The following is a 26,447-nucleotide window of genomic DNA, read 5'->3' on the forward strand; positions in this document are numbered from 1 at the left end:
GGGTTGGTGACCTCCACTTGCCCGATGGCGGAAGGTGGAACTTCCTGTTCTGACCCGGGCGGCAGCTTAGTGTGTGTTGAAAAACTACTGAGTGGTTGACTCGTGAATGACGATCAGAGAATCGGAAAAGGTGCTCTCATTGCTATTTGGGCTTGTGGGCGGGCGTAGGAAGGCGATAAAAGCCGCGGTTGTAGCCGAGGTGAAGAAGAAGAAGAAAGAGAGAGAGAGAGGAGAGGAGAGGAACGGAACGGAACGGAACCCGCCCGGAAACCGTAAGGAAGGTGCCATTGACCGGAGGATGGAAGCGGAGAAGATGGATGAGAATGAATGGCGATACCACGGGGAGGGCAACAAGAGCCTCGTCGTCTCCCACAGACAGGTAACGCCGCTGAGGGGGCCCGCGCGCTGCCCACTGTTCACCTCGCGCCTGTCTCGAGACCGCGGCCAACGGCTCTCTGGTCTCGGGTAGCGCTCCGCCCCCCTCCCCCCCGCGCGGCTCCGTCTCTGCTGCGGCCGGCGGCCCCGCAGTCACGCTAGCGGCCCGGGAGGAGGAAGTCGTCTTCTTCGTCGGATCTCCGGCCCCCCCGGGCCGGAGAAAGCATTCCTCCTGCTCCCCTCAGACCGGCCGGGTGCCTTTCCGCTGCTCTCCCCGTTCGGCTGGTGGGAACAGTGGGAAGTCGCCGGAGAATCTCCTGCCGCCCCGCTCTCACACCCTGGAAACGAATTTCTGCCTCTTTCCACGCTCTTGCAAACTCTGCAGTCTGGTTTTTTTGCAATAATTCAATTCTGCTTTCCGTAAATATAGATACTGAAAGTTAGTGTTGGAATCCAGAGTAGAAGCAAGATTGGAAACGATCAGAGAAAGCAAACTGTCATCAGTTTGGGAAAGCATGCCTTGGGTCCCCCTGAGACACAGAGGAACCGCTGCGTGCCTGATCGAGATTAAAACATTTTACTCCACCCATATCTTGAATGTGAAGTTGTAGTTTAGCATAAATTGAGAGTCCTTAATCATTCTTACCGGAATTCTTCTTGTAAGAATTCCTAAAAGTTGGTGCAGGAAGGGAAGCAGGTTGAGAGCAAGTCCTTTAAAGCTGAATGCGAAGTGCCTGAGTCATACTTTTAAAGCAATTGCATTTGACATCACAAGCTAAGTATGTGGGAAAGCAAGCCGTGATGTCCTAGGAGGGTCATGGCAGAATTCAAGAAGCCTGATATGTTTGGGTCAAGGTTCCTCTATCCAAAAATATTCAGAGAAATATGAAATAATTCAGAAATACTGAAAAGTAAATGTAATGCATAGGCCCCCGTTGGAAGCTTCTGAGAGCTGTCATGTGATTGTTTTATCTTTTGGCATCTTCTACTTTCTCTTTTAAGAAGAAATATACTGTAGAGGTTAAAGTTTTGGGTTTAAACAGGCATTTTGTATTCTGTTGAACTACAAAGAATGCTGCATGACTTCAACACATTATTATGTCTCAGATTAAGAGGTAAATGATTTCTTAAATGAGGAGTTAACCAATAAATAATTTGTATTAAATAATCCCTGCATTCTTTTAATTGTTTATTTTCTTCAAAGTAGACATTCTCTGGGACAATATGTAGAACATGGCTTTTGGAATTCTTTCCAACTCTGTTATCAGCAGTCATCTGTAGTTCCTTCTGTGTTACAATGTCTCTCTGTGGTCCCCTCATGTTACATCTGTGTGGGTTGTACAGTATATATGTGTGCATTGGGAAACATGGGGCAGGCTGCAAAGGCTATGTTCATGTGACTGGGAAGGAGGAGGGAAGGACTTAGAATAGCAAAGTCACCAACATTTGGAGCCATTGCCCAACTGCCTCTCCCTTAGGCTTGCATTGAGGGAATTTTCTGGAATTTTTTCTCTGTAGAAAAGATCAGTCCAATTTTTGAACCTGATCTTTGTTTTGCTGGCTTCCCTTCATACAACAAATTGGGTTCTGCTTAGATTTTGGAGGGTTATTGTGTGGGTGTACAGACAGAAGCTTTGCCCTATACAAAATTTCTTTCCAACATTCTTTTGAGTTACAAAGAATAAAAATATGTTATGCCATTATGATAACTTCTTTCTCATTGGGAACCACATTACAATGTTATCAATTTTTTTCAAGCTTTGGAGGAGGCAAGGTAAAAACATACGCGGTAAAGTTCAACATTATATCCAATTGTGGTTTGTAAAGCTTAGCCAAAGTTTATTGTATTGCATGAACCAATATCTAACAAATCTTCCTGAGGGAAACTCTTGTGATAAAAACATAGTTCAAGTAATTTGGGTTGCTCTTATTTCAAAGCCATCCCCAAAAGTGGCTATTTGTAATAGCTCCTTGAAATTCTTAACATGGATTGGGAAGGAAATCATATAAACAGTGGTTTATCTACTGTATACATCTGGAAGATGCATCATGACAACTAATAATTAATGTTAAGTCTGGATCAACCAATATCCAGCATTTAGTATTGGTACTTTTCTAGGCACAAAATAGTTTTGTTGATATGTGAATGGGCCTCTGTGGAATAGTAGAAAATAATAATACTTAGAGAAGAGTATTTTACAAAGTAATTTGTATTAATTGGTACCAAATAGCAAAAAAAGAAAAGAAGAAAAGAAACAAAAACAAAAACAAAACTCAAGAGTATAGAGAGTTTGCATTGTATGTCCTAAATGCCTTATGCTGATTCTGTTCTTTTCTTTGTAGCAGAGGTTGAACATGCATACTGAAAAGTTCAGAGCAGGTTCTGCTGCTTTTTTTTCTTAATGTTTAAAGTTTATTAACTTAACAAATGCCATTTCCTCCCAAGTGTGTATTTAACTTATATAATTTAGGAGCAGTGCTAAATGTTCAGAATCAAATTGCACTCTTCTCTGTTCCAAGCACTGGGATAAGTTGGATATGAGATTTATAACTGTCTGTAATGCCAGGTACTAGCTTTTAATATCTAAATGCAACTGTTTTTACTTTTAGTTATCCACAGTTTTAGCTACAAGAATGTACCTTTACATTGCAATTCATCTTTATCAAACACCTCTTTAGACAATGGTGGTTTTGGTTGCTGCAACGTGGTAGGGCCAAGCATGAAATGGGAGATGTGTTTTATTTGAAACAAAATGTTGCATCTCAAAAGGTTTGTTGAATGGGTTTGGATTGGCCACACTCCAATGGGATAAAGCTGAAACCAGTTTGGGTTACTGAGTGTTTTAGTTATGGGAAGCCTCTTGGACTGCAGAAATGCAGATGGCTGCTAGTTGATAGAAAAGAGATATAGAAAATCTTTAACTCATTCCTGCCATTTAGAAGTAGTTGTCTGGATTTTTGCAGCCTAGATCTGGTAGCTTATCCCTAGCCTATCTTGAACTCAGAGTACAACAATAATTTGTAATGGGTGATATAAATATTCTAATTGAAAGGAATCTAAGGAGAGGGGTTACTAGTAATCTGGCTTTGTGTTTTTGATGCATCACAAACATTAACCATTTCCTCCAGAGTATATTACATTAAATGTGTGTAGTCCATTAAGAGGTTATTTTAAACATGATTGAAAATAAAACTTTCTATGTCATCTGTTCCAAAACTTAAACTAGCTAATTATCAGAAACATGGACTATCTCCCTCCCTCCAAATATTAAAATGTTTACCTGCACATCAGTTGTATCAAACACTTTTGATATTACTTTCAGTGCTTCATTTGTTTTTTTTCAGCATCCATGCACATTAATTCACCCACATGAAGTCCAGAATTATATGGATTACATCAAGCTTACTTAGATCACACTCTGATCTAGTCGCTTGCTGACTGGAGCAAGTCATGTTCTGATAGGTTTCTGGCTCATATCATCTGAAAGCTGCATACTGGATAAAATTTACTTGCCTATATTCAGTCTAAAAGAAAAGGGATTTATTTTGTCCAATTTTATTTTTATCAATAGCAGCCTATAGTCCAAATTAAATAATGATGTTAATTCTGCAAATTTTTTTTACATTCCAGCATTGCATAGTACTACGTTTCTTGAAATTTCCTCCAAACCGAAATAAGGTGAGTTATTATGATTGTTGTTTGTTGTTGTTTTGCTAAAGAGAGACCGTGCTTATTTTACATTTTCTCCCAAAGAAAGAGAATTCTGTCCAACTGCACAGTCCATTGCTTATAGTTTTTAAAAGAAATACTTTAAAAAGTTTTTTTATATTCTGACTTTCTAGATGAAAACATAAAATCAACAGCAATTTGATTAAAATATAAGCTTAAATCTAAGGACAACAACATTGGTTCATCTTTTTAACCAATTAGTAAATTACATTTTTCAATAAATTATTTGTACATAACAATGAGATACTGATAAAGGTATCTTTTTTGATGGTCCTTAACAAAAGGCACTGCATAATATTTACATCAAATATAGCTTCCACATTTCTAGAAATATTATTTCACAGTAATCAGTTCAAATGGTTTCACCAAGGAACCATTTTTAAACCATTGATATATAACTTATATTATTAGGAAAAGGCCATATGTTTAATCTATAAAAGAAACAACCCATCATCTTTTGGCAGTCCTATGTATATCTGCTTCTGGTAAAACAACAAACATTCATAATTTGTAAATATGGAGCTCAACTCTGCCTTACAAATATGCCTGGGGATAAGATCTGCTGATCTCAGTGTGAATATTATTATTATTATTATTATTATTATTATTATTATTATTATTATTATTATTCATATCCTGCCTGACTCCCAGTGACTCTGGGTGGTTTATAAATTGTTTAAAAAAACCCATTAAAACAAGAAAACAACACAAAACAAAAAAGAACAAAGAACAAAGAGGACAAAAATAACAATCCCAGATGGAAAAAAGAAAAAAAAGACAAGGGGATTTCAATCACACTAGCCAAGGGCCTGGGCGAAGAGCCAGGTCAGGCTCTTGATTAATTTAGATTACAAATATTGAATATTAAAAAATCCAGATGTTGGAGCATAGCCAATTCTAGATTCAAATATAATTCCATTGTGTTTTTGCATATATTAGCATACTCAACATATTAGTTTCTCTCATAGCTCATGCCCAATATACCCAGACTTGGAAACCTTACCATAGCAAATTAAATAGTAATTGTTTCTTGAGTGGTGATAAAAAACTTCCTCTGAATTTCCTTTGAATTCTTAGCTATATATTAAAATGCATTAGTTATAGTTATTAATGTTGTGAGAAAAAGCACAGCACCTGTATTCATTGAGTAATTAAACAAACATGGCTTTACCTTGCAGCCTTGCAGTACTATTGTATGATAAAGGATAATATCACAAATAGATGAAATGATAATAATTTGAAATAATTATTGATAAATAATTGAAATAATAATATACAGCCCAACTCTCAATTACTCTTGGTGGCTCACAATAATCAAACAAAGAAATTACAATCAAATCAATGAAACATAAAATATAAAGATAAAAGATGGCAAGCATGATGAAGTGAGGGGTCTCACTCTTCAGTATGTTTAATTAGAGATGGGAATAATGCAAACAATTTGCGACCTTTTAAAAATTAATAAGATATGGAGGTTAAGCACATAGAATATCCTAAAGCATAGGATGATTGCTAAGTACTTAAATTTTTTACATGAGGACAGTGCAAAAAATAGAAGCTATAGAAAGAAGAGGAGAGGAGGAAAGAATCCACTGAGGAAGCAGAATCTTGCTCACCTGATGTTGGATTTTGCCCTCTATAAAGGGACTCATGGGTAAAGAAGAAATGAGATGGCTTCAGTTTACCAATCTAGAATTATGTTTAATTGCTCTGTTTCAAAGTTCACTTCTTCATATACTTGGTTCTTTATGCATGTTCCATTTATAAAACCTGTAATGAAGTTCAAAAGGAATTTTAATTTCATTATTTTATGTTAAGATTCTAAACAAATAAAATTGTTCAGGCCAGTACTGGATTCCTTAGATATGCATATTTAATTTCTGACCCGTAGGCAAGAATGCTGCTTAATATTCAGTAGCAGAGTTAACTGCAATATACTATGGAATGGGACTCTTCGAGTCTGATATTTGGTTGGGGTGCTTCTTCATGGAAAAGTTAGTATTACCCATTTCTTAAGCTAGCAGAAAACTATATCCCCCCAACATAAGGTTAATACTAGAAGAGTTAATGGTGACTTTAAGCTGACTTGGTTAGTTAAGCTGACTTTGGATGAGAGAAAGGAATTGTCATGAGGACAGTGCAAAATAAAAAGGTGCTGGGCCATGTCTGTACTAGGTTAAGTACAAGTGGGGAAATGCTCTTAGTTTCCCCAGCCAGATATCCAATGGCAGTGACATTTAAGAAGCCAAGGTACTGCTCCTGTGCTGCTTTGTCTCTGGTTTCCTTCATCCTAATTTATGTTTAGATTCTTAGTTAATTGAGTGGGAGTAATTGGCCCCGTTATTTTCTAGGCAGGGACTTGATTTTACATTAATTTCTGAACACAGTATGGAAGGCCACATCTTGATTTTGTGCTTATTTTGCTATTTTCTTGATAGGAAAGGTCTTTTGTGGCCTGATGCGCTACTAAATTTATCTAAGCACGCAGTTGCCCTGAACGAACTGTAACTTTCCAGAAGAGGTGGACTGACAATGTATTCAGTGAAATGCTGAGTACTGATGAATGTACTGTTTGTCTTGGTGGATGCTATTGTCTCTGTAGGCATGGATGGGTACAAATATGAATCTGACTTTCCCCTTACATTCATTTCAGAAAAGAATAGTCTCTCTATTTCTAATGTTATCCTAACCTCTTACTGTTATAATTGCAAGTGTTTTGATAAAAGGTATCATATCAGACTTCATAAATATAGTTTGAGATTGTAATATTTGAAAACGTGATGTAAGCTGATAGAAGCAGTATAAAGCTCATGATGCTGAGACAACAAACATCTTTAAAAAGAGGAGCAGAAATAGATATTCTTTTTGGAATACTCACAGTACTGAATAATGAAAATTGGCGTATTTTTATTTTTTGTTCAATTTATTCCTCAGTTCTATAGAATGATGATGATTCTTTTGATTGAGATTTAGTGGGTTTTGAGTTCTTGTTGAGTCCTTATTCTAAATTTCTTTAAGAAAAATGAAGCAATTATTTATGTACATTGAGCTTCAGAACCTACTGCATATTATGCATTCACATTTAACTTAGACAAACAAAAATCTGCTAGTATGACATTGGCTTCTGTCTATAAAACCTCAAAATACATTTATATTTTGAAGGTTTGCAGAATATGAAAGTTTCTTCCAAAGCCTGTTTAAAATTAGGTTTGAATTATTAGTCATGTAATACATTTATATTCCTTTAATTAATCATTTCAATAAAGTTGCCTATTTATTTTATTTGTTTATTTATTTAATTATTTATTGGATTTCTCCCCCCCCATCTCCCCCACAATAGGGGACTCTGGGCGACTTACAAAGACATTAAAACTATAAATATATATAAAATACATACTATATATACAATTAAAACAATGCTAAAAAAGGAAAAAATCCAAGAAGATGGAAAATCGGGTTGGGGACAGCCGGCCACTATGGGGCTAGCCATCTCCCTGCTTGAGATATTCTCTCCCCACTCCAGGCCAAGTGACAGAGCCAGGTCTTCAAGATCCTTCGGAAGGCCAGGAGTGAGGGGGCCAATCGCACCTCCGGGGGCAGAATGTTCCAAAGAGCGGGGGCTACTGCAGAGAAGGCCTGTCTTCTGGACCTCGCTAGACGGAGTTCTTTTACTGAGAGGGTCCAAAGCATGCCCTCTCTGTGTGAACGGGTGGGATGGGTTGAAGTCATAGGGGAGAGGCGGTCCCTTAGGTAACCTGGTCCCATACCATGTAGGGCTTTAAAGGTAATAACCAACAACTTGAATTGGACCCAGAAGCAAACTGGTATCCAATGCAGCTCGCGGAGCAATGGTGTTACATGGGCCCTTCTCGGGGCTCCAAAAATAGCCCGCGCAGCCGCATTCTGGACCAGCTGTAGCTTCCGGATACTCTTCAAGGGTAGCCCCATGTAGAGTGCATTGCAGTAGTCTATCTGGGAGATAACAAGGGCATGAGTGACTGTTCGAAGGGCATCCCGATCCAGGAAAGGGCGTAACTGATGCACAACCTGAGCGTATAGGTAGATTCTATAAGTATTATTGCATTTAAGTAAAATCTCTTTCAGGTTCACCTTCTGGTGATTTCATGGACATATCCATGTTTTTTGGCAGCAATATGGAAGTGGTTTGGCATTGCCTTCATTTGTGAATTTTTTCCAACTTTCCCATCAAGCCTTCAGCCTGGTATTCTCTTGATGTCTTCCTTTGAAATACTAACTAGGGCCAGTCGTGCTTAGCTTCTGAGCCCAGGCAAGTTCGATGAGGTGTTGCCATCTTCTGAGACATTATTTCTTGGTTAATTAGCCAATCAAACATGTTCTCTGCCAAGTAAATAAAGCATTTTCATTCTGAGTATTGCCCTTCCAGAGGAGCTGCTTTACAGTATTTCTGTTCCTTCTTATATTGCATTATCTTCTTGCTATACCTACCATGCTAATCCTATACCAGAAAGAGACTTTGTTCACTTTGACTCTTGTGTTTTTTATCTAAGGATGTCTGAGAATACATTAACTCTCCAGAGGCTAGGCCTGATCGTTACCAAGATAGAAGAGTTTATTTTTATAAGATGAATAGCTATTATTTTTGCTTGCTTAAAGAATAAATATTTCAGAGCTGGACATGTACAAATTTTAGTTTAGATAATTAAAGAACATTATAAAAATAGTTACCCAAATAGGAAGAGTAGATGGAGCTTTCTGATATATAGGAAAGGATTTCTGGAGACATCCAGAAGCTAGTCTGCTGAATCAGTTAATATAGTTGTATTCAGAGTAGGGCTATACAAAATGTTCCATGCACAGATTGGTCCATGCACAGAATGGGTAGTTCTGGGCAATCAGTGTCCAGAAAGAAACTTACGTTTCATATGGACATAGTCCTAGAACATGTATGTGGCAGGCAGAAGTATTCTGAAATAAGGACAGTAAGAAAAAAGATGTTAGAGGTTGTACACAACATACAGCAACTAGGTGGAGGTAAAGGAAAGAAAGGAGTGGTAAGATTGAGGGAAGAATGGGTGGGTGGATGTGATGGGTACATGCAGCAGTAGTGGGCGCACCAGCAGTGTGCAACTAAGGGGAGGTAAGAGAAAAGAAGGCATGGAAATACCAGGTGAGGGATGGGCAGCCAGATGGCTATGGTGCCCTTGAATTCAAGTGCATCAGTGGCAACAGTGGCACACAGCAAAAGGAAATGTAAGGGGCAGGTCCACAGGCCTTGCAGAGGAAGAGATGAGAGAATGGTGAGATGCAGAAGCCTTTTCCTTCTCACCTGGTAAGAGTCTTCTAGATTTGCCTTGGCCAAAACCCAGAACAGTTCCAGGTTCCACTTCAGCTAGACAGTAACCCCACTTGGAATGGTCCAGCTGAACCACCTGGTCATAGTGTTCCATGCATAGAAGAAAACACATTTTTCATTTAATGTTTGTTCCTAGTTTGGAGTTGATATTACTGAAATGTTAAAGAAAGCACTTCAGGAATTAATAATTTGCAAGAGTTTTAAAAAGTGCTCATTAAACCGTAATGCTGATCTAACAATACATGCTGTTAGCTTTTTAAAAATACACCAGCAGAGAAGCTGCAGATTTATTTTGCTTTTTCATTGAAACTTAACTAATTTTTTTACATCTTATTTGCTGTTTCTTATTCCTTTCTTCTTTTATAAATCAGTGATATCTTTGTTTCCTTTGGTTATCATTGTTACCAAATTGCTACACATATAGATTTTTAAGGATTTATTAGTTGTATACTCAAATTATCAGAAAATGGTCTCTCTCGCACTGAACAGCAGCTAATTGATATGTAAATAATAATTGCAGCATGTTGATTATGTGAGTCTAAAATATGTGTGTTAAAAGGAAATACAACTTGGGAGAAAACCAGTCATGGTGGTGATGTTGGCTAAAGGTGTGAATGATATTAAAAATAAATATATTCCCATTTTCAGATAAGGAAAGACAGAGTGATATAAATTTATATTTTGTTTGCCAATCAATTCAAGGAGTTGTGTTCTCTGCATATTTGAAATAACCTTCTTATACATAAAATGACAATTCCTTGATCCAGATTAGTTAGAATTTCTACCTGTTACTGTTGCATATTTTGTTTCACTAATTATTCATATTTGGTTTTTAGACACCAGAAGAAATTGCTCATCATCTTCAGAACATAGTGTATTTTGGCAAACACATCATGAAGCATTTTTTTGGGGAGAAGTATGTTCATCATGGGGTAATTATTATTTTCTTGTTTTTTTAAATAGAGCTTTTTTGCAGTGTTTTATAGCCTCACCTGGTTAGTTTGGTTTGGACACAAAGAAAAAGGATGGAAGAAAACCTTTTATATTTAACCTGTATTCAGATCACATACATAGAAGATAGAGCAGTGGGCAAAACTTCTGTTGTACACATTCAGAATAGTTGCACTAAACTTAACAGTTTAGTGGAGTAGCAAGAGGAAGAGCACAGGCTGCGCGTGAGTCACGGAAGGCCGATGGAGGCTGCACGTGGGTGGGTGCTGCAGTCACAGGATTGCCATTTGTGACTTTACCTGCTGGCTTCCCACAAACTCAATGGGGAAGCCAGCAGGGAAGATCAAATATCGCTCCAGTAAGTCACTTCCACCTGCAGCACCCACCCACACGCAGCCTCCACTGGCCTTCTGTGACTTGCGCGCAGCCTGTGCCATCCCTCCTTTGGCCGTCCCTCCACCTCCCCATCCCCCATCCCCCCCCCAGCACCTCCACGCTCCTTACCTGGGACTTCTGCCTCTTCCCGCTTAATGAGCTGCGCCTCTTGGGGTTACGATGGCAAGTGGGACTGCCCTGGATTGCTCTCGCTAAGCGATGTGGTCACGTGACATTGCACTTTATGACTGCATTGCTTAGCAACACCAATCCTGGTCCCAACTGCCAGCATAACCCGAGGACTACCTGTACTCACTAGAACAGGGGTTGGCAACCTATGGCCTGCAAGTCCAGTGTCCATATGAAATCATCCAGCCCGTAGTCCCAAAAAGAAATATATCCAACCTGCCCATGTGAGAGAGGGAGAGAGCAGCTGTCTGTTTGGCTGCTCTTGTGAGCACTCACTGCCTCCTTGGGTGGCCATTTTGGCAACAGCTTCACTACTGCCTTGGCATGGGCAGCCTCACTTCGTGCATGCTAGAGTAGCCCAGTCATGATGCAAATTAGGCGTGGATTCCTTTGGCTGGATCATAGGGCATTTTTGGTATTAGGCCCTAGGTGAAAACTGAACATTCAGGCTCAGGGCTGAATTCAAGAGCCTAGCAGATTTGCAAATCTGAATCTTCAAGGAGGGAATAACCCCATGGAGCACAAATTGATCCAGCTTCCCACACTTCCTTATTTGTCTTTGATTCGGAGCATGTTTTTCTTTTTTCCAGATTAAAGTTCAGTTTGTTTCTCCAATTCATTATTGACATCAGATCACAAATCGACTCTATCCAACATATAAAAAATATTCCTGACAGTGTTATAGAGTTGATTTCAATCCTTCATCAAAAAGGCCTTTGTTTGTTAAACACTGTTGAATAAAAAAAAATACAGAAAGCATATTTAAAGTTCACATTTGCTTAAAAAGACAACCCCCTGTGCCACTTCTAGAAAAGGGAGTTGAATATGGGGGCCACCTCCTCTAATCTTATCCTTCAATTGGAATGTTGAATTCTGTAGATTCATGTTTTAGTGCTGCTTGCTCTTGACTAATAAACTTTAAGGAGCTAAATATTTTTTTAATTTTGTTTGTTTTTGAAATTGTGACCACATATATATTTAGCAATGAGGGATGGGTGGCAGTTGAGAGAAAGGTATAATCATGTTTAGTTATAGTAACAGTTGGAATTAGGAATTATTATCCCAAAAGTTAGTAGATATTACTAGGAGTTTTATATAACTGAAGAGTCTTTGTATTCCTTTTCTAGCGAGAATTGTTATTCAAAGCTGACTTTTTCATAGAATTTTAAGGCAGTATCCTCCTCTTCTCTCAACATTATCTCACCTTTTCACCCCCAAATTCCTGAAGGTGTGTTTAGCTCAGCAATCAAACACCTTTACTTGAAAAAAGTGTTTCCTTGCTATGGATATATGTAGCAATTTCTTCTGTAAAAATATTTTATCACATAGTTCTTAATTATTTTACTGGGCTTATAGGCAGCTCCAATTATGAGTGGTGTTTGTCCCAATCTCTGTTAATTGGTTAAAAACAATACAATAAAAAGAAGTTAGTTATACAAGTAGTCCTTGTTTAGCAACTGCAATTGCTTCTGGCAAAGTGGTGGCTAAGTGACACGGTTGCTAAGCAAACCACATGCCAGAGAGAGAGAGAGAGAGAAAGACGCTGTGAAGCTCACTGGTTCCTGCCATCTCATTTAGATAAAGTTCTCTCATGCAGCAATGCCAGCGTTACTCTCTCTGGCATGTGTTGTTGTCACCTGCAAAAATTGGGGCGTAAGCACACACATTGGTCAGAAAATGTTTTTTCTTTACTACTGTTTACTACCATTTATTACTATCATATTTGCGAATGGTTGCTATCTGGGGCAGTTGCTAAACGAGGACTACCTGTATTGTACAGCCTACATATAGCAATGGGAACACTTATCAGAGTACAGTAATAAAAAATTCTAAAAATCTCTTTAACCTTTTTAGGAAGTTGTCCAGCTACCTTTGGACTTTGTGAAACAGCTTTGCTTAAAGATTCAGTCAGAGAGGCCAGGTAAGAAATTAAAAGAACGGTATGGCTACTTGAACATAAAATTGAAATGGTATTTTCTGAAACCTATTTTAAAAAGTCTGTTAGATCCCTTGCACAACTGCCTGGAAGGTAAAGTCTTCAAGCTAAACTCAACTCATTTGCAAGTTGATTCAGTTTTCTTGGCAAGAGTACAGAAGTGGTTTGCCCTTGTCTTCTAGGTTTTTTTCCAATTTCCCAATCTAGCTTATCACCCTGTAATTCCCTTGCAGTCTTCCATATAAGGTTTATTGCTACCTGTGAGAGCACTGGTAAGGGTAACAAAATTAGCTTCATGTAGATTGTAACCACATGATTCTTGTCTTGTCCTTAGCCCAAATATTTTTTAATGGTATAATTACATAGTATGAAAAAACAGATCTTGTTTATGAAATTAAGTGTTCAGTTATTAGAATAAACATTGGTGTTGCCTTTGGTAATCTTTTCCTGCAATGGAAGTAAACATTTCAGAACTGTATATATTACCTTCTAAGACTCAGCTCTTGAGTCCCTCCAAAAATTGCTAACAAATTTTAGTTTAGTTTTTTGTGCTGGATGGAACAATAACATTAATTATATGTACTGTAATTTTAATTCAGTACAAATTAAATTATGCCAAGTTTAGTTTTTGTTCTTGTTAAATTTTTGGAATTTGCCCCTGTAATGCCACTTAGCTGCCATGTATGGTTCCTGAAAAAGCTTGTGCAGCTTGACTTATGTGCCTGTCTTGAATATATTAGCTTCTCTTTTCTCCTGCTGTCCCATGTTCAATTGGATTTTCCGTTGATATTGAGTGTTGAACACCTTAACTTGGACACAAATACTTTATCATAATTATGAATATATATTTTCACATCCCTCAGGCATGTCTCTCTTCTTTTAAAGTTTTCAGGTGGTTTCTCTGGAAAGTTAGTCAGGACAATAAAACAAGTTAGGCCTTCAAATTGGTAAAGAATACATTTCCTTTTTCAGAATAACTTATTTATTTGTTAAATTTATATTTCACCCATCTCCCTCAGAGAGAAAAGAGAAAAAAGTAGCAATATAATGGCATATTGTTTAGTGCTAAAGCTGGTTCTGCTTCTTTGGTTGCAAAATAATAAAACAAAAAACCCACAGGCCTAGCTGCAGCAGGAAGCACATCTCGTAAGTATTTCACAGTCAGGTCAAAATCTCAGTTTCTTTAGTTAATGGAGCGTAATTTATTTGTGCCTATTATATTTCTTGGATGAATAATTCACATCACTTTTGGGCCCCCATTGTGTTTTGCACTATATATGGCATAGGTAATTTGTTTGTGTGTTTTTACATTAACTAGATACTTTTCTCCAGCATAGTATAAACCAAAGTAAAGACTTTCGTGGCTTGAGTTTGGTTGCTAGTAATTAAAAAAGCATGTCCATGTTGGTGGTTTGGTATCAGTATGGAAGTGGCCTACCACTGCCTTCTTTCTGATATTTTTTTTTCAGTTTTGCCTAGATGTAGGATTTCCCAGTCTTCTGTCCCAGGATTAATCAGGGCTGACTCGATTAATCATTTAAGTTTTTACAAATCACCCAAGGTCGATTAGAAGATACTCATTTACTTTTGAAACAGGATGATAATTCAAGTCTTTTTGACACCTAATCTACCTACCATGCTGCCAAGCTTCATGTGATGATTCAGGGTCCAAAGTAAATTTTAAGATCTTGTATTTTGCAAATAACTACTTCAGAGAATTTTTCAGCACAATTGCTGCATAGATGTTGGTGCACTTGTATAATTGAACGAAACCATATCCTATTATTTTGGGAAACATTTCCTTTTCCCCCCCAAGACTGTATATAATTTTTATTGAAGATTTTTACGTGAATAAAAGACAAATATGAAAACATAAATAAAGAAAAATTAAGAAACACGAAGAGATAAAAGAAAAATTGTGAAAAACAATACAGATAAAGAAGAAAAGAAAAAAAAAGCAACTTCCAGTCTTCATTGCAGCAGTTACAAATGAACTTATTATCCCTCCTCCCTCTCTAAGATTACATTGCATAGTTTCCCTTTATCCCATATCCAGCACTTTTTAATCTACAAATCCAAAAGTTCATTTTTTTTCCGTTTTCAGCAAAAAGTCCATAAAGGGTTTCCAGTCCTTTATAAAGTACTTAGTTTTATCCCTGATCAAACAGATCAATTCTGTCATCTATGTGAACCCTGCCATCTTCACAGTCCATTCCTCTGTTACTTCTGGGAAACATTTCAGACATGCATTTTAAACTGTAATAACATGCTTTGGGTAAAATGCAATTTGTATTCTACTTAGGAATGCATTTGATTGAAATGTGTTTTTGGCACTTTTAGGAAGGCAATAATAAAAGTTATTAGTCTCCTGTATTGAATAGCATGGAAAGTTTATGTGTGTCAAGCACAATAGTATGTCCTGTGTTTGTATTCCACCCTTCCTTCCTTGAAAGAGTTTAGAGCAGGACTTACATTCTCACAACTGCTCCTGTGAGTCTGTGCTCCTTTGGTAATATTGAAACCCCGTAATGACACCACTCAACCCCATAGGGTTTTTTCTCAGATTAAAAACACTGGCATGCCAGGGGTTTATTGCTTTGTAGTTATTGTAGAACTATCAAGAGAGGAATGACATTTGCCGTATCTTCTAAAAATCTCTGTCAGTTAATGTATTATGCTTTTATTCTGTATGTACCTATCATGAGCCTGGATGTCTGTGTATTCCTAGTTTGAGCCTGATTCCTTGTAGGGATTTGACTGATTATAGAAAATGGTGATAAAGAGAGGAATTCTGTTAGTATAAATGGCAGGGCGGGCACGACAGCCATTCACATTAACTACATGAGGAAGTAATGATTTATTTGTAGTACTGATAAAGTTGGAGTATTAAACATGGGTGCAAGCAGTTATTTCTCCTTTTTCTTTAGAATCACGCTGTGATAAAGATATGGACACTCTTAGTGGTTATGCTTTGTGCCTTCCTAATCTCACTAGGCTGCATTCTGTTGAACATCGCCCCAAACTTTGCATAGAAATTAAGGTGAGTACATCAGGAGTTCCATACAATATCCATACTTTGTATTCATATTGTAGCTATTATGCCACTTTAATTTTATTAGCTGAATGGACTAAATGCTAAACAGTGTAGAAATATAATTTTAACATTGAAAATATGATTATTAATGGTATATCTCCATTACAGGAAGTAGCTATAAAAGATGAAATGGTATTTTATAACTTATTTAAAATCATAGAAACTTTTGAAGCTCATTTTAATCAGGCAGAAATATTTAGAGTAGAATGATAATATAGGTCATTTTGTATACCCATCTTGTTGGCTACCTCTCATGAAGAATCAAACAATGCTACTCAAGTGATTTTGTTCCAGTATTTCTCCTTAATCACGTCAAATACATTAATAAATGACCTTTCTTTTTTTTGGGCACTGATGCAGATTTGAATATTTGAAAATTTGAAATCTGAGCAAGTGAAAAATGTTACAGCATTTAGATTTATGCCAAATAATTAGGTCAATACTTTTGGGGATATATCAGAAGTTTTGTAACAAACGTAAGAGAAATATTTCTGCTGTTTGCGTGTATTAGGGCTGGAAAGTCTGTGCATTGCTTTTCATAAGACCTTGCAGAAAGGTTGGAAGACCCTGAAGGCCTTATTAGATATGGAGGGGGGAGGGGGATTGGTATTACTTCTAAATACAAAGTGAAGATGTCCTAATTTTTAAAATGCATTTATTCCTGCAGCCAAAATGTGGATTCCTCCCCTTTTCCAGCCATGTTTCACAAGAGATAAAATATAAAGTTTGTCGTTACTGCATGCACCAGCATCTAAAGGTAATGCACAACTTAACTGAATTGTAAGCTTTTGATAGCAGAGTGATATTTAGCACACCTGATCATTTATTCATAAGGCAAAACTCACTCCTTTTTTAGTTGTGAGGGCCATTTTGTTTTTGCTAATCATGAAAGTGGAGGGAAGTGCTTTTATTGGGAAAAGTGAGAAGAAGGAGAAAGATGGAAACTGGAACTTTCTTAAATTGAGAGAGCAAGGAAACAAAAGGCACTAGTGGAAGTGTCTGGAGATGTTGATGAACTCCCAGCTTGAACAGTTCCAGAAACTGAGTTAACTGCAAATTTGTTTGAGAAATAAATGAATGTATATTTGGGACTTGGCCTTGAACTCCTATGTTTTGTTTGTCAACAGATAGCAAAAGGAAAGTGGAAACATCTAAGTAAATACTGTCCTCTAGATCTATTCTCAGGGTAAGAAAGTGTATCTCAAATTTTATGTATCTTTTCTTTACTAAGCTCTTACTGTTACTAGTGCTACTTCTTTTGAACAGTTCTGCTATGCCAAATGTTACATCTATGTGAAATCTAACAACTATGCTCCTAACTTGAAAAGTTTCAGTCTGTTAATCAGTTCTGAGCTGCATGATAAACACTCTTAAGGATATGGAAAGAAGCTAGTAAAGTGCTAGTAGGAAGAATAGTTGGAACAATTTTCAGGAAAAAAATGTGGAAAATGTGACAAATGACTTCTAAGTAGAAGTATGAAGTTTCTTGAGGATTAGAGTGGGGAATAGTTCCAGTTATAAGGTCATAGAGTTAGAAATAAAATACAGACAGGTTTGAGACTAGATCAGAGAGAGCAAGTGTATTTTAATGACTGATTGGTTGCACTTCATTTTAAATATTCATGTTAATTTTTTTTTTAATTTTAGAAATAAACAGCGAATGCATTTTGCCTTGAGAAATCTATTATATGAAGCACAGAATAACTTAAAAATATTTAAGGTAAGGGGCACTGAATGTTTCAAGGAGGCTTTTGTTCCTCATCCTGCCTATTTCACTTTGGTATTTTTTTGCTAGTGTGCTTAATCAGGTAGCAGTTCCTGGAGGTCCTAGCTGCCATCTCTATGATTTAAATAAAACAATCAATGCTTCGCCTACTGGGCAAATTACTTATAGTGATGTTGTTTGAAATACTCCTTTTCTTTTTTTTATTTTCTGAAGTTAATTCAGGAATGTGTTTAATGAACATGATTTGGAAGTTGAAAGTAGAAAAATTCTTTAGAAGAGGAATAGTGAATGTAGGTCTGCAAATTTGGACAGAAGTATAAAAAATAATGATGAATCTGGTTGAGAATTATTAAGCTCATTTAAGAAAGCATACAATAGTTAGAAGCTATAGTGAGCACACATTTTGGAAGTCTGTATGCCCCCTTGTGACAGTCTCAAATTAAAGTTGAGCAGGAACCAGTTACATCAGGTTGCCATTTCTGCAATCCTTCAGAAGACATAAATGTCAGAGATGCTAGGCTTCTTATTTATTTATTTTTTTTACAAAGAGGTGCTGGAAGAAACTAATTTACTTAGCAACATAGCTTATTACATAGGCCCTTTAAACTGGTAAGAATTCATAAAATCTGAGTGGTTACATGGACTTCAAGTGTTTGAAGTCCAGCATTTAAATACAAGAGCTGAGATTGATTACTGGCATAACCAGCCCCTCTTTTCATCCCAGCTGCTCCTGTCTTCCCACTACCATTTGTGTGACCCATTAGGGTTGATATGCTGGCCTAGCTGCCATTATCTTCACTCTTGCTATGGAAGGCTGGGGTCTATAAAGTGCTGATTTGCTTCTTTGATGGAGCAGTTCCCTCCTGTCAATTTTTTCAAGGTTTGGAGGGCCCTGCTTCATCCTCCTTTCTCCTTCCTTCCCTCTTCCAGATCAGTTTCAGTCCCCCAGCTTCTGTGCTGTTCTTCAACCAGCTATGCTAGTAGTTCATATCTGATAGTGAATGAATGCCTGATGAACATCAGTCTCCACTTCAGCTCAAATTATTGCTGGCTGGCACTCCATTCCTCCTCTTCCACAAGCAGGATGAAATCAAGGTAGCAATCTCTAGCATTTGCAGACCTACATGCACATTCAGAAGGGTTGTTTCATTCCATTTTTGGTTGATTTCAGACTGCTGTGCTCTTAATTAAGTATTTCTTCTCGTCTGTAAATTACATCTTAATTTATATATTTAATATTTTGTTAAAATACAAAGCGGTTTGTTTTTAATTTAATGTTTGATATAAGTATCTTTTTTGAAGAACTGTATATTGCCCTTTTCTCAAGGAGCACAGATTGTTTGCCAGGAGACCTAGATTGGATAAATCAGGTTTGCTGACTTACAGCTGAAGAAGCAGAGGCTGTGATTTGGAGGAAGAAATATATAGAGGCCTTGGTAGCTGTTCTCTGCTATGATTAGGGAAGAAAGAAGCATGGGGAAAGCAGTGAATTGGGCAGGGTCTTAAAATCTCCTCTCTGCTTGCTGCTTTCATTTTCCAAATCATGTATTTCTCCTGCTATATACCCTTTTAGCCTTTTGGAAGGCCATTAAAACCTGCTGAGATAGGATTGTACAGATAGAAAGTATGGAATGAGGGCAACTGGAGGGTGCTGTGGGGCATCCCAAGGGGAAGATTAAGGCACAGGTTTTATTGTTTTACTGTTTTGCTGTTTTATGATTGCTTTATAGTTATTGGTTTTATTGTTGTTGTGAGCTGCCCAGAGTTGCTTAAGATGGGCAGCCAAATAAATCTTTTAAATAAATAAATAAATAAATTTGTTTTGACGATCTAGTACTTACGTAGGGATCTGCTGTTTATCACTGAGTAAAATCTTGGTGAGGTAGTTTCCAGCTAAGAATTACTTACTGTCAGTTTTCCAGTTGCAAAATGCATAATCATGCACTGATTATAACTCAGATTGTACTAACATGCATATATAGCCATCACAGTATTCCCTTTCAGGATAGCAACATTATCAAAGTACAGAAAAAGGACAAGAAGTAGTAAGCGAAAGAAGGCAGGAGAGAAGAAAAAGAGAAGGAGTCTAACTAAACCTAGTTTACATCAACACCATTCACTTTACCTGTCCATTCCTTTCTATCCTTGCAATCCATCCTTGCTTCCACCATGCCCAAACATTAAGTCATATATTGGCTTTAGCTCTTTAAATTTCTCACCTGTCTTTGAGGATCTCATCAACTTTATTCAACCAGGATTTTCTCAGTCTTCCCCACCTCTCAACCATTTCCCTCATTTCTTTCATAAATATGTTTTGAGATTTGATCCTCATTCATTCTCTCTTCAACATACAGTGGTACCTCGGGTTACGAATGCCTCTGTTAACGAACTTTTCAGGTTACGACCAGCTCCGGCCGCAAAAATTTACCTCGGTTTGCGAACTCCGCCTTGGGGTACGAACAGGATACGCAGCCATTTTCCCTCCCATGACATAGTCCGCGGCCATTTTCCTGCCCCTGACACGTGGTCCGTGGCCATTTTCTGCCCCTGACACGTGGTCTGCGGCCATTTTTCCACCCCTGACACGTGGTCCGCGGCCATTTTCCGCCCCTGACACATGGTCATAGGGAGGGGGACTCTCCCTCCAAGCAATAGCCGCCTCCCTGTCCTCCACACCAGAACGGATTAACGGTAATTACATTGCACCTTATGGGGAAATTTCCTTCGGGGTGCGACCAGAATCACGGAACGAATTAAGTTCATAAACCGAGGTTCCACTGTACTTCTTTTATACTAGTTACTCACTTCTGTGCTCAATTTACAATCATAATCCACTCTTAATATTATCTCTTACTGTTTACTACACATAATTCCATTCCCATTGTATTCAACTTAGTTTTAAAGTTTCTTTTGACATATACAACTCTCACTTCCCTGTTTTGAGGCAGGTGGATGCTCTTATATACAGAAATATTAATGTTCACTAAACATTAATTCCATACAGTCTTCCTTTGCACCAGCATTTGCATGTCTTACTATTGCTCCATCTATTTTCCTATCTTTAGTAGCTATACAAATTCATCTTCTTGCTTTTATTATCATTTATATAACTTCCAATCATTCACTGTATTTTCTTTGGTTTTTGATATATTAATTTTCAGCTCCATACCCCTTGAAGCACTGTCTAGCATTCTCTACAATCAGTAATAATTCTCAATCAGGTCCATTATTAATTTTTTTTATACTTCTGTCCAAATTTGTAGACCTACATTCACTGTTCCTCTTGCATAGAATTTTTCTTTCAATTTCTACATCAAATTCATTAACTATATTCCTGAATTAACTTCACTCTTCATTTTCTCTGACTTTTTAAATTTTAACTTTTTTGTGGTGTTCCGCGGACCACGTGTCAGGGGTGGAAAATGGCCGCGGACCACGTGTCAGGGGCGGAAAATGGCCGCGGACCACGTGTCAGGGGAGGAATTTCCTTGGAATTACCCTTTTCTGTGCATGCCCATTATATAATACCTTTCATCATTCTACCATTCTACCATTCGTTTTCATACTTCTGCAGCACTCTGTGACATAGTTCTTTTCACTCTCTTCCAGTTTCCTCTGTCCTTACATTTAGTTGCCATTCATTCTGTTCAGTAATCTGTCTTCTAATACTTCTTCATACACATCTCATACTTTCTCTTCCTATAGTTCTATGTTCACCTAATTTCTTTCATCTTTTTTGTTTCCCTTTACTTCTATGCTATTTTTTCTCCAAGTTCCATTCTTGACAATATTAGAAAACTATTTGCACATATTCAGAACCTTTTATTACTCAGCTCAGGTATCCTTTACTGTCTTTCATCTTAAATAATTGAATCAATCTTTTCTCTTGGACCACATTCATTCAGAATTTTGCACAGCTTTCCCCAAAACTGGTGCCATCGTTCACTGAAATGTAACTGTGACCCATTTATGAATTTATATCTTCATATATACCCACAACAATCTTGATGATGAAATATATTTTAGCCTTTTCATTCATAATTAAACCTATACCTTCACTTCAGTGGATATTATTCGTCAATCCTGTGTAAGTAAAAATAAATAAGTAAGTAAGTAAATAAATCCTTCTCCCCAAAATCAGACCTCCTTCATTCAGATCTATTATCTTTATATCTTTCTCCTTTCATGTAGTTTCATGGGCACACAACATACCTGTTTTTTTCCCCCTTTTGTTTCCTTCATTAATTTATGTACTCTACCATTTATTCTTCTTACATTCTGAGTTGCAATTTTCCATATACCAGGTCATCACCCATAGATATCACCTCCACTGCTCTTCATGGCTTTGTTCAGCCAAGGCTTTCAGACAGAGAAGGTGTAATCTACTTACCAGCCAGAGTTGCTATGCAGCATATTCTGCTAATGGTAAGGACAGGACCAGGCAGCTTTTTCACATATTGGCCAATATGCCATAAATTCAAGAAAATCCTGGTTTTACCCCAAAATAAACTCATGCTATTCTGTGCAAACTAGGGTCTCTAATTTAGAGACTATCTGGAAGCCAACGTACTGTTCTCTGCATCCCACCTATGAAGTACAGGGGGTATAACCAGAAGGTACAATTGGGATACAACCAAAATTGGAATGATTTTTGTTACTATTTTAAAGATATTAATTAACTTCTTTTCTGTTACAGAATGGTGAACTAATTTATGGTTGCAAAGATAATGAGGATTCTCTCTCTGATTTGAATGAACTTGCTTGCCATCTGAAACCTTTTTTCTTTCCTTCAAATGGCCTGGTCAGTGGGCCTCATTGTACAAGGACGATTCTGAAAGAATTGATCCATGTAATAACAACGATTCTACTGAATAATACAGATACCTGCAAAGCAGGTGATTTGAAGACAGTTCCCAGCTCACAAGGAAGATGCTATTGTGAAGCCAGTGCTTTCAGTAAAGAGCTAGTACGGAATGGTAAGAATTGTTTTGCTTCATTTGCCATCTGGAAATCAGATGCCGCTCTTCAGTAATTGGGCAGTGCCTTGAGCTGCAAGATATCTGTCATTCTGGCCTCTTCACATCCCAAAATATACTATCTAAAATTTGCTTTGCTTTCAGTTTTAATATAGAATTTACCCTACCCTGTATGTATTGGTTTAGGACCCCAAAAACTGTATTTTTAAAAAAGCATTAACTAGTCACTCTAAGGATGGCTGAGCTACCTTCAGAGAGAAGGGAATCAAGTACAAAACTATTAATAGTTGTTTGTCTGACTGTTCTCATGATTAACCTGAACTACTGATAAATATCTAATGAGAATAAGCCAATTGCCTTTTTGCAAAAATGACATTTTTTGCATTTTGTATGGTGTGAAATAAGCTACCCACCCTCCTAGTGCTGTCTGTAGTTAGATTTCCCTTCTAGTTTTTGTTGTTGTTGCTACCTCAGGTTTTGAGTTATGTATTAAGCACTACATTGTGACATAAATCTGCAACATGAAGGAAATATCATTTTTCAAGAAGTTAATGTATATGCCAGTGTAGAAAACCTAAAATGTATTCTAGGTATCTACTTTTCCATGCCAGAAGCACTTAAATTATTGGTTTCTGTCAACCCAGAATATTTGCTTTATAGCTACGGTTAACAAAGCTGTATTAATTATAAAACTATAATATGAAAGAGATAATTCCACTGTGTAAAATGTACTTTCATATACAGATTAGTTAAAACAAACAGTCTGTTTTGCTAATTACTCTTTCTCCTGAATAATCGTGGGGAAAAATTGAGCAGATAGAAAATAATTAAGTATTTTTCTAGGAATATTTTCCATAAATTCTGAACAAATTTAGACCATGTTTTAAAATATGCTATTTAGGATCATTTTCATAGACCTTCCTCTCGTATAGGGAAAGAACAATACAAATCTGATGTCACAGTTTCTCCTTCTGAAAAGTTCTTTCATAGAAGAGCAGTGGCTTCTTTGTTCCCATTTTTGAAATCTGTGTTTATGTAGTAGAAGGATCACACCTAAATTCTCTCCTATTTTTATGTCCCCTGCTATTTGTGATCAGAGAGATTGGTATATCTATTGTAAAAGCTGTTTGAAACTTGTTCTTCTTTTTAGCTAAAAATAAAGTAGAGACCTCTGGCTTGCCAAAGGGATGTCTTCTCTACAAAACACTTCAGGCTCAAATGCTGGATACACTGGATATAGAAGGTGTTTATCCTTTATACAACAGAGTAGAGCAATACTTGGAAGAGTTTCCCAAAGAGAGGTAAGTGATATTAGGTTTCAGATCAGCAAATTGGTATGGTCAGAGGAGACCTAAGAACATAGCACCTCTTAAAAACAATGGCGACTTAACCCCTCACATTCCTAGAGTATGACTTTAGACTTGCAGAGATAGTATGGACCTATCACCTGACTCCAAACTATTCTATCCAACTATATCGCCAATTATATAGTATCCAACTATGCTATCTCTGGTAAGTCTAGAAGTTGTATCCTAGAACTGGGAAATTATACAGCACCTAGTATTTTGTCATAATAATGAGGATCTGATTTTTCTCTCTCTATAGGCAAAGGAAAAAAAAGGAAATCAGTAGTTTCTATCACAAAATAGCTTTTTTGCAGACACATCTGAGTCAACTGTTTAAATGTAAAGTCCTGGGAAAAAACTAGAAAATTTAGCAAACTTTTTTGTGGGGTGTCTCCCTCCTTCAATATTAGTATCAGAAAAAGTGTCAGAGAAAGACTGCAATGTGTTTATAATTCTAATTGATTTTAAGAATGGAGGCTTCTGCATTCTTGAAGAAAATTATAGCTATCTGGTTTTTTTCATATGCAGTCACTGGAGAATGAAAACAATTCTTGCTATTTATAAAAAAATTATTTTTTACATGCTCAAATCATATAGGCAATATGCCTGAACTTTAGGGAAAATGGGGATGACAATGAATCTAGCGTAGGAAGAATATTTGTTTCTAATCATTGGTAACTTTCCAAACCATATTGAGCGAACATCACAGTACAAACTCTTTCTACTTTTTTAAAATTGCATTTTTGTCTCCCTTGCTTATATACTTTATTTATTTTGTTCAAATATTACATTACATATAATTTGGTGCAAATTTATTTATTTATTTAGGATAAGGCCACCCAACTCCCAGTGACTCCAGTGGTGTACAGATTAAAACAAAGTAGCCCAAGTATACTTTTCAAAGATAATTTAGAACCTCTTGGAATGGAACTGTGGCACATATATTTTACACAATACATATTTTGCTTATAGTATCAATAGTCATAAGTTGTACAGTTCTGAGGAGCCAAAAACATTCATAAACAAGGGAGAGGCATTGGCTTAAGGAAACCCCAAAATATAGAGAAGAAATATATTAAGAAAAAAAATCTGATGGAGGGTTCTTCTCCCCCAAGTAGCCCACTGAGACCTGAGGGTATTCAGTGCACATGGAATGTTAGCTTACCATTAAATGTGGGAAGTAGAGTACCTGGGGGGTAAGAACATTGAACTTTGGAAAACAGCATGGCAGGAACCTCTATTGAGGGCATTCAACACTGCAGATATTCCTTTGCAGCCCTCACTTGTCACTGCAAAACCAAAGGCTAAATACTTATTTTGGAGAGTTCTTATTTTGCAATGTTGCTTTCTTGACTGTCTCATGTAATTTTAGGCAGCAGTCACTAGAGGGGACAATATCCTCACTTGTTACACTTGAGTTGTCAGATCTGAGTTAAACAAATAGCAAATGAAACAAATTTGTTGCAGTTGTTTCATGGTACAGAAATGTGATTGACTTTCAATTCTGTGATTCTGCATTTTACTTTATTTTCTGAATGTATTCCTTTTTTCTAGGAACGTGTTACAGATTGATGGGCCTTATAATGAATCATTCTATGAGAAGTTATTAGATCTCTCAAGTGAGGATGATGGAACAGTAGCATATGCATTGACAAAGGTACCTCATATCAATCATATATGTGCATTTTGTACATTTACAATTGTATGTGCAAAAGCATTAAGGTCTTGCTAAAGACACAGGAAGATTAAAATGTAGTGTAGTGGAATTACTATAGTTAGTAGCATATATTGTCCTTTGGAAAGTAGGAAACCACACAGGATATCTAGTTACACCATCACCTGTCTATTAACACCAGTTACCCTCTTTAACAAAATACTGTATGATAAGGAGGAAGAAATTAAAACAATACCTAGGCATGTACTCTTGGCTTTGTATTTGTGTGTAATATTTTTATTTTCATTTATAATTTAACCCAGTCCTCTGGATAGCTTTTACTGCATTTACTTACAAATATTGTGCACTGGAATATTTGGAATAGAAATACATTTAACAAACCTCTATTCACAGGAAGCAACATACAGAACCCTTTGCATATAAAACCAGACTTTTTCTCCACCTAGTCAGTTTTTCCTAACTGAACTTACATTGTAATTTTCATGTAACTCTTAAATAGGGAAATAGAAATTCATATATTTCATATATATTTATATATATGAATGAGATAGCTTTTCAGTTCTTGTTGCCTGATAGATGACTATAGATTTGATTTCTGTTACAGGTTCAGCAGTATAGAGTTGCAATGACGGCAAAGGACTGTTCCATTATGATTGTGCTTTCACCTTGTCAACAAGATGAATGGTAATATCTAAATATTTAATATAAATATTTTGTAAAACCCCCCCAAAAACCCCCC

General features: G+C 37.0%; 1 protein-coding gene across 1 annotated transcript in view; it reads left to right on the forward strand.

Annotated features, from left to right (window-relative positions):
* Positions 1–43: 43 nt before the first annotated feature.
* Positions 44–26,447, forward strand: part of IPPK (inositol-pentakisphosphate 2-kinase) — a 30,579-nt gene continuing 4,175 nt past the window's right edge. The window contains exons 1-12 of the mRNA XM_007428663.4: positions 44–379; positions 4,007–4,054; positions 10,277–10,372; positions 12,810–12,876; positions 15,819–15,931; positions 16,653–16,742; positions 17,113–17,171; positions 17,633–17,705; positions 22,408–22,687; positions 23,838–23,988; positions 25,588–25,690; positions 26,313–26,392. Coding sequence (XP_007428725.2) covers positions 107–379; positions 4,007–4,054; positions 10,277–10,372; positions 12,810–12,876; positions 15,819–15,931; positions 16,653–16,742; positions 17,113–17,171; positions 17,633–17,705; positions 22,408–22,687; positions 23,838–23,988; positions 25,588–25,690; positions 26,313–26,392 — 1,433 coding nt within the window. The 5' untranslated portion in view covers positions 44–106. The remainder of the gene's footprint in view (positions 380–4,006; positions 4,055–10,276; positions 10,373–12,809; positions 12,877–15,818; positions 15,932–16,652; positions 16,743–17,112; positions 17,172–17,632; positions 17,706–22,407; positions 22,688–23,837; positions 23,989–25,587; positions 25,691–26,312; positions 26,393–26,447) is intronic.

The sequence above is a fragment of the Python bivittatus genome, unplaced genomic scaffold (assembly GCF_059951505.1).
Source record: "Python bivittatus isolate LINGU-HERP-01145 unplaced genomic scaffold, Pbiv_v1 ctg000080_np1212, whole genome shotgun sequence".
NCBI classification, from domain to species: Eukaryota; Metazoa; Chordata; class Lepidosauria; order Squamata; family Pythonidae; genus Python; species Python bivittatus.